The sequence below is a fragment of the Parus major genome, chromosome 26, assembly GCF_001522545.3.
Source record: "Parus major isolate Abel chromosome 26, Parus_major1.1, whole genome shotgun sequence".
Taxonomy (NCBI): Eukaryota; Metazoa; Chordata; class Aves; order Passeriformes; family Paridae; genus Parus; species Parus major.
Genome location: NC_031795.1, coordinates 6,321,673 through 6,330,060, shown reverse-complemented (window position 1 = coordinate 6,330,060; position 8,388 = coordinate 6,321,673). Strand labels below are relative to the sequence as shown.

General features: G+C 56.6%; 1 protein-coding gene across 2 annotated transcripts in view; it reads right to left on the bottom strand.

The window, feature by feature from the left end:
• Positions 1 to 255: 255 nt before the first annotated feature.
• Positions 256 to 8,388, bottom strand: part of WNT2B (Wnt family member 2B) — a 16,100-nt gene continuing 7,967 nt past the window's right edge. Inside the window, exons 1-5 of one of the 2 annotated variants that reach the window (XM_015650974.3) lie at positions 6,008 to 6,188; positions 4,754 to 4,974; positions 2,951 to 3,228; positions 2,315 to 2,579; positions 256 to 1,282 (exon numbers count right to left, since the gene is read on the bottom strand). In XM_015650974.3, coding sequence (XP_015506460.1) covers positions 1,053 to 1,282; positions 2,315 to 2,579; positions 2,951 to 3,228; positions 4,754 to 4,974; positions 6,008 to 6,033 — 1,020 coding nt within the window. In that variant the 5' untranslated portion in view covers positions 6,034 to 6,188 and the 3' untranslated portion in view covers positions 256 to 1,052. Of the gene's footprint in view, positions 1,283 to 2,314; positions 2,580 to 2,950; positions 3,229 to 4,753; positions 4,975 to 6,007; positions 6,189 to 8,388 lie in introns of those variants that run through there. The other variant, XM_015650972.2, reaches the window with a different exon arrangement.

Genomic DNA, 8,388 nt, shown 5'->3' with positions numbered 1-8,388 from the left:
CAGGGATACCTTCCACTCCACCAGGGTGGTCCAGGCCCTGCCCAGCCTGGCCTTAAACACTTGTGGGGATGGGGCATGTCCTGAAGCGTGGGGCTGCTGAGACAGGATTCCCCTGGGGCTTTGGATGCTCAGCTCTGTAGGAAGCTTTGGGACAAACAGGAGCTGCAGCCAGCAGGGAAGACAAAGACTGCAGGCTGGTTGCTGCTCTGGGGGCATGCCTGGCTGAGGGTGTAAGAATTCAAAAAGCAAAGGACGTCATTTTCTGATACAGTTTTATAATGAATTTTGACTTAAAATAATAAGCAGTATACACAACATACACGAGTTGTACAGAGATGCTGTTGTATCGTTGACTTCAGAACCTACCGGGAAGTTCACAGCTCTCCTTTGCTCTCTCAGGCGCCCCACCAGCAGCTAGAGGTGGCCTTTGTGCAATCCTTCAGGGTTCAGCTCCAAGTTACAGCTCCACTGGTTCCCTGTGCTGGGGACACAGGGACAAGCCTCGTGCAGAGGTGACTCCTGCTCAGTGGGGTTAGTGATGTGTCAGTCTGCTCCAGGGAAACACGGGTATCATGGAACTGTCTTACAGATTCACAACACCCTTCCTCTGGCCTTGCAAAAAAGGAAAAGCAAGAATGCTTTTGCAAGAGTGGATTATTCTGAACTAGTGTTTTTCGCTGGTGAAGCTTTACTGTAACGTAGATTCTGTGGGGAGGTGCAGGATTCCTCAGCCATCACGTCCTGATAGTCAGTCCTCCAAGTCTGTAGCGGTTGCACTGTCCCTTTGCCAGGAGAACCTTTGCAGGTTCACAGTTCAAGCAAGGATCACAGCCTCCTGCTGGGTCAGGGATTAGTTTTGCTGAGCACATCGAAGGGCCCACAGTACCTCCTGGGAACTGTAGTCCTTTCCTTAGTGCTTTGTAGAATTAATTAAATAAAAGCCATGCAGTTGAACTACAGCTCCCAGAACATCGTGGCCCTCGGGGCGCGAGGGTTTAAAAAACATTGCAAGGGGGGTGGCAGTGGCTTCTTCCCTCAGCGCTCCCATCTCCTCAGGTCTGGTCCAACCACTCAGCCCGTTTGGGTGCTTTACAGGTGTGCACGTCCACAGTGTCCTCGCACTCCTTGCAGCGCACAGCGCAGCACCAGTGGAACTTGCACTCGCACTTGGTGACGCGGGTGACGCGCGTGGTGTCGTAGCCGCGCCCGCAGCACATCACCTCGCAGCCGTCCGTCCCGCGGGACACCTTGCTGCACACCCGGCCAGCCGTGCCCAGGGAGCCTGCGGAGGAAGCCACAGCAGGTCAGGGTGCTCCTCTCCATCGTGCTCCAGCACTTCCCCACCCACCCACAGGAGCTACTGGTGACACCGGACGTCTCCTTCTACCGTGGGGACCTTGGGGGCAACTGCTTTAGGGGGGAGGTCCCGTTGTCCCTGTCACAGCACGTGCTGCAGTGGGGTCTCCAAAGGCTCCACTCCAAAGCCTGCACTTGCTTTATGGGCATGGGATGCCACAAGCCCGGCCAGGGATGCAGCTTTGGTGTCTCTCCTGCCCCTCATGATGGAGGGTTGGAATGAGGTGATCTTTCGTGTCCCTTCCAACCCCAAACATTCTGGGTTTGTATGACAATCTGCATGGCCCCTTTCCCATGCCCACTGCTCAAGCCTGTGTTTGCTATTGCCAGAGCACAAGAGCTGTAGGGGACAGGGATGGGCTCTCTGCAGCCCCTCTGTGCTTTGGGGGACCCCTGGAGCAGTGCGTGCCCACCAAGCCAGGCTTTGCAGCTGGAAAAGCTCAGAGCTCTCTGCTCAGGCTGAGGATGGTAGGACCATATGCTCCCCACCAAGCTCCCATGGCTGCTGCAAACTGAACTGGGAATGCTCCAGGCTGAGAAACCATTGGTCATCTCTGCAGGAGTCCGGCAGCCCTGATGCCTCTTCCCCAGTCCCATCACAACCTCGGGCTGTGTTCAGAGGAGCAGCTGGCAGCCTGTGCACAGAACAGCTTTGTTGCCTGTTCAGGGGAGCTTTGCTCTGCAGGAGATGGGCTCTGAGGATACACTCCACTTCTGTGATGACCAGAACCTGAGAGGTTTGGGGCCTTGGGGTAAAGCCTGGAGATTTTGGACAAACGCAGTCCTGCCTGTGCAGGTGTGGGGTGCTGTGGGGACTCTGGGTCTGGGTAACTCCTCTCCAAAGACTGGGGTTGAGTGGGGGAGCTGAGCCCCCAGGCTGGACTAGCTGGGAGCTGCTGGCCTGTTGGGAAGGGAGGAAGGGATGCTTTTGGGTGATGACCGGAGCTCTGGGTTTTACCTGCTGACTTGTCCATCACGCAGTAGTCAGGTGAGTTCTCAAAATACACCAGATCTGTTTTTGTGGGCTTCCTGAAGTTCTTGTTGGCCACTGTGAAGCCAGTGCCATCCTGATTCATTGTCACCTGGATGGCCCCGTTGTATTTCCTCCTTAGGTAATCCCCTGTTTTTCGAAAATCTGACATTGCCAGCCAACAAGTCCTTAGTGTGCAGGAGCCGCTGACCCCGTGGCATTTGCACTCCAGCTTCAGGAAGCGCTTCACAGCCTGTGGGGAGAGGGATGGGTAAGGACCAGAGGTGATCACCAGTGTCTGCTCACTCCTGGTGCAGCTCATCAGCCCTTGGCTGTGTGGGATGGGGCTCCTAAGGGGAGGTGGGACTGTGTACGGAGGTCACTGGTGCCAGCATCAGCAAGGGCACAGGAGGCAAAGGCGAGGTCCTGCCATCCCTGTGGGGCCATTCCCCAGGGCAAAGCGAGCACTGGCAAGGCGGGGCAGCATCCAGCCTTATCCACAGCAAGAACTGCCCTCCAAAGATGCCCCGTTTCTCTGGCCAGGCTGTTCCAGCTGCCCAGTCCCCCCGGGAGGGTCTCCGTGGGAGGGGCGAGCGCTGGGCGCTGCGGCGGGGCTGCACTCACCATCCTCCCGCAGCGGTTGTTGTGCAGGTTCATCAGCGCCCGAGCATCCTTCACTTTTTTTTCCTTGGCATCCACAAAGGCTTTGGCAAAGCGGATCCCGTAGTTGATGTTGTCGCTGCAGCCGCCCCAGTCGAACTCCCCGCGCTCATCCTTGGAGCGGCCCCTCTTGAGCGGGTCACAGCTGCACACCTTGAGGTCCCCCTGGCTGCACGCCCGTGTGATGGCATAGACCACCCCGGCCGAGGAGATGGCGTAGACGAAGGCGGCCTCCCTGCTGCCTGCCACGGGGAGAGAAACAGGGATAGGGTGTCAGTGTGCCAGGCTGTGCCCAGTGCCTGCAGCCCGTGAAGATCCGGGGCGTGGGGAGCGAGAGCGTCCTGTATGGGGGCAATCCAAGCGCTGCTGACCACAGCGTCCAGCCTCGGCTTCCTGGGAGCCCTTCACACTAATTGCAATGTCATGGCCACGGGTGCTGAGAGCAGGCAGCATCCTTCCCCAGGGCCGCTCCCTGTGCTCCCTCCTGGCGCTGTGAGGAGCGTGGAGGCAGTGCCAGCTCTGGCCAGGCTCTCCTCTCCCCACACAGCACAGCTTGCCGCCTGCTATTTTATGTCTCTGGTTCAAGTTCGCAGCTGTTTTTATAATGTTGTAAAAGAAGCTGCAAATCAAAACCATGTTAGTCTTCATTTCAAGAGCCTTTGAAAGCAACTTCAAAGGCAGCAGAGCTCTCTTTGGGCCTCGCAGGATGGGGCTGTGGCGAGGAGCTTTCATCATTCCCCGTTCTTTGCCAGGAGAGGATGGGAGCAGGAGAAAAGGTGCCGTGATGGGAACAGAGAGGCTGAGCAGGCAGGCTGCAGCATGGCAGGGTGAATGCTACATTCAGCATTCCAGTCCCCTTCCCTCCAGTCCGGTTGGGCATCTGGCTCGTGGCTCTGCTGCTTGTCCACCCCACAGGTAGCTGCCCCATCCCCCTGCCAGCTAGGAGCAAGCCCCCCACTCACCGGCTCCTCCTGTGGTGCTCACGTGTCCTCCATACGAGCTGCGAGTGGAAAGACTCTTCCAGCCGCTTTTGATTTGGAGGCCACATGGCTGGATGCTCCCAGCACGCCATGGGATGCAGCAGCATCTGTCCTGCAGTGCTGCTGCCTGTGCCGGGGCTTGAGCCCGCTCCCAGGGCCTGTTTGCTCCCCAAACACTCCCAGGGCAGCTGGAGATGCTGCTCCTGCTCTGGAGCCGCCCCATCCCTGTCCCCATCGTGCCTTTCCTCTTTGTTCACTGGCTACATTTCTTGGGTGCATTCCTGCTTGAGCTGTATCCATCCCTCACCTGGAGTGGGAAGGTCTCTCCCGGGCAGGGGCCATGCCCAGTCCTCTGTGCAGGGCTGGCACCTGCCCCTTGGGTCCTCCTCCACCTCGGAGCCTGGAGCAAGGATTGGAGCTGCATCTGTGCCTTGCCTCCCTTGCCATGTGAGGGAACAGCCAGTTCCCACGTGAATTGCTGAGTCCTGGCCAACCCCTCTCTCCAAATATTTATATATCCCATTACTGTTTACATATGAGCCTGTTCTCCGGAGGTGTCTCCTCCTTTGCCCTTCTCCCCCAGTGCTCCCCCTGCTCCATTTCATCTGGTGCAGCTATTCCAAATGCAGCGCTCTGCTCCCATTACTACTTGATTAATTTACAAGGAAAAGCAAAGCTCTCCTCAGGGAGTAATCCAAGCCACCAGGCACGGCAGCCCAGCGGGAGGAGAGACTCTCCCAGGAAGAGAAGGCACACGGTGGTGGGAAAGGGACAGGGCAGAACCTACTTCGCAGCATGACCCGGCCGAAGACAGTGTGGTCCCGGTCCAGGGTGCTGCAGTTCCAGCGGTGGTGCCGGAATTGGTGCTGGCACTCCCGGATCCACTCCTTGGCTCCCTCCCCAACTGACTGCATGATGTCAGGGTACCTCTGGCAGAGCTGTCGCTGCTTGTTCACCAGCCCGGGGATGTTATCACAGATCACCCTCGCTCCCAGTGCCCCGATGTACCTGTGGGAGAGAATGGTGCCACATCACTGCCCTGCCTGCAGAGGGGACTCAGAATCACTGAATATCCTGAGTGGGAGGGGACCCACAAGGATCATTGAGTCCAACTCCTGGCCCTGCACAGAACATCCCCAAAATCCCACCCTGTGACTGAGAGTATAGTCCAAATACTTCTTGAGTTCTGGCAGCCTTGGGGCCATGACCAGTGCACTGGGGAGCTTGTTCAATGCCCAACCACCTCCTGGGAGAAGAACTATTTCCTAATATCCAGCCTAAACCTCCTCTGACAGAGCTCCAGGCATTGCCTTGGGTCCTGTCCCTGGTCACAGAGAGGAGAGATCAGAGCTGCCCCTCCCGTACCCCTCAGGAGGAAGCTGCAGACCCCAATGAGGTCTGACCTCAGCCTCCTCCAGCTGACCAAACCAAGTGACACCAGCTCCTCACCCTACTTTATGGGCCTTATATTGAAGTCTAGCTTTCCCTCTTTCCTTCCTAGCTGTGTCAGAGCTGCTCCAGGCTCCTCCCAGAGTGTCTCCACACAGCACTGTGCCCCCTTGCAGCATCCCATTGGCATGGGCGAGCTGTGAAGCACATGCCAAGACCTGCCTGGGGCTGTGGTTCAGACAGGCAGGACACAGGGACAGGGCACAGCTGAGCCATCCCAGACTTTTTGTTTAATAAACCAATCCCAAACTGCAGCAGCCAGGAGCAAGCAGAGCCTTTCTCAGTGTGTGCATCCCCGCAGGAAGAAGCAGGGAGTCTGTGGAGCTCATCTCCCCCCGCAGACAGTCAGCTCTGGGTGCTGTGAGTCACGGGATGTCTCCCATAAGCCTGGGCTGTGTCAACTCCTGGGGCAGCAGCAGAGAAACTTGCTGATGTGCAAAACCTCCCTCCCACCCTCTCCCCAACATCCCCGCGCTGTCGCTCAGCCCTGCTGAGCACAGCAGGATGGAGCCCAGCTGAGCCCAGCACGGCTGATGCAGGCTCTGCCCTGTCTCCTGCCGGCTTTTGTCGGGAATGTCCATGGCACACACACCTGTGAGGAAGACGAGCAGCCTTCATCTCTTGGTGCTGCCCTCCTTACTCACACTGCTATCCCCAGCTGTCGATTCCTCCCTGAGCATCTCCTGCACATTTCCTCTGGTGCCCTGAAGCTCGGAACTGGCAGAGCTTTGCTGTGTTCCCATCTCGTGTCTCTGTACCGCGGTCCCCTCCTGCAGCAGCGGGGAGCGAGCGGGGACTCGGAGCAAAGACACGGCACAAAGAGCAGCCAGAGCCTGGCTGAGCCCCATGGGCAGCTTTCCACAGCCACGGGGGAGGGACCTGAGCTCTGCCCCGCACTCTCACACCAGCCCGGACAATGGCAGCGACATGGAATTTTCCATCCCAGTCAGCCTGCACCACCCGCTCACCCCTCTGGCTGCTTGTGCTTGAGGATGATTTTTGCCGCAGAGCACGGAGCTGGGATTCTGGCTGGAAGGGATGAGGTTTGGGTGATATTCAGATTTTTTCTAACCCCCAGACTGGAAGCAAAAACCTTCCTTCAATAATAATAAAAAGCAATAAGCTTGGACAATATTTCATTGTCTCTCTCTTGACATGTTCTCTTAGTTCTATCCACCCCAGAGAGAGCTCCCAGGCTCAGGAAAGCCCTGCAAGCACAGAAAGCAATGGGATCTGTTCCCTCTTTTAAAATATTTTGTTTAAATGCTGGCAGAAGCACAAGGTCATCTCGGGCTGGAGCTGAGGATAATAAACCCAGCTCCCCATGGCTTTGCAAGACCAGACTCCAAGGGGCAGCGAGCATTGTTATCACAGGCATGCTCACCAGCCTTTCATCCTGAAGCAGAGGAACAGGGAAGTAGCAGAAGCTGTTAGGGAAAGAAAAGCCGACAGGAGCTCCTCAAGCACTGCCGACTGTGGGTGTTTCACTGCCTCGCTCCTGCCAGACTGTGAGAGCAGCCCATTCCTTCCTGCGGAGGGCAGGGCACGGCAGAGGAGCATCCCAGCAGTGGATGATGGCACGGTGGCATCGAGTGGAACTGCAGGATTCCTAGGGGGAAGCATGGTCAGGTCCCCAGCCCGAAATTCATTCTGCCCAGCAAGGATGGGGATGGCTGGTTTACCCCTGCCTGGGGTGGCAGGAGCAGAGATGAGGTGCTGGGAGGGAGCAGGTTGCAGGATGGAGGTCCAGTAGCCAAAGCTTCTCTTTGCTGGAGAATAGTGTTGCTGGGGAAACTGGAAAAGCTAAAATGTTCTGTGATGGGCCACCTCACCAGGGGCCTTGTGGGGACCCCATCCCCTGCCTTGCACCAGCACTGCTGAGCTGGGGCGCTGGTCTCCAGTCACAGCAGCTGCTCCCGGACTGGAGAGTGATGGATAAAGCACTAACAGCATCCCCTGGGAGACAGAGATCAAGGAAAACCCTCCAGACAAGATAAACACTAGGCACTCCCTTTTTCACACTGGAAACTAATTACTGCTCCTTAATTCTCCTGCCAAATACCCAGATCAGAACAAACATTATCAGCAGAGAAAGTGGAAGGAGAGTAGTGCAAAGGGCACCAACTGCTGCAGCAGCACCTCGCCATGTGCACCCCAGAACTGCCAGGGTCAGTGGCAGTGGATTTACAGCAGTGCCTACAGGATTCCTTCAGAGTTTATGTACTGAAATCTAACACACAACTAAAGGAAAATTCCTCCCATGTCCTGGAAAGGCTGTGGTTATCTCGGCAAGGATGAAAGCTTCCACTTGCTGAGAAATGCTCCAGTTGGGTTCAGTTACTCTGAAATGCAGCAAGACAAGGAACATCAAAAAATTCTGCCAAGCAGAGTTTTGGGAGGGAAAAAACCCAAACATTTGTTTTGGATAGATGAAAGCATCCCTTCCAATTTTATTTCTCAAAATCCGTGACATTTTAAAAACACTGCAATGGGAAAGACAATGGATGTTCTGAGAAGTCCCCAGCTGCCTTATCAGAACTTTGTTTTTGAACAAATGAAGCTGTGCTGGAAGTGGCACACTTCTGCAGAGTTGTTCTCTGGGGAAATCTGAATTTTCCAGCTGAAAAAAGCCCCACACAACCCAAGCCCTGAGTTCGGAAAAGTCTGTGAGAGACAACTGCTGGTGCTGGAGGCTGCTCAGGCCTGGACTTCAGGGTTGGGAGGAGAGAGGCAGGAGCAGGAGCTGGGCAGCCTGCGGTGAGGGGGAGCTGGAGGAAGGGAAGAAGGAAGTGGATAATTGAGTGCACGTGGGGATAAGGATCCCACGCTCTGTCCAACGCGATTCCGTTCGCCGCTGCCTCCTCAGGGTGCCCAAAGCCCCGGCATCGCCCTTTGCCGGCTGCGGAGCCGTTTGCCCAGCCGGGCGAGGGCTGGCACGGTCCCTGTGGCCAGCCTGGGCTGGGCTGGGCTGGG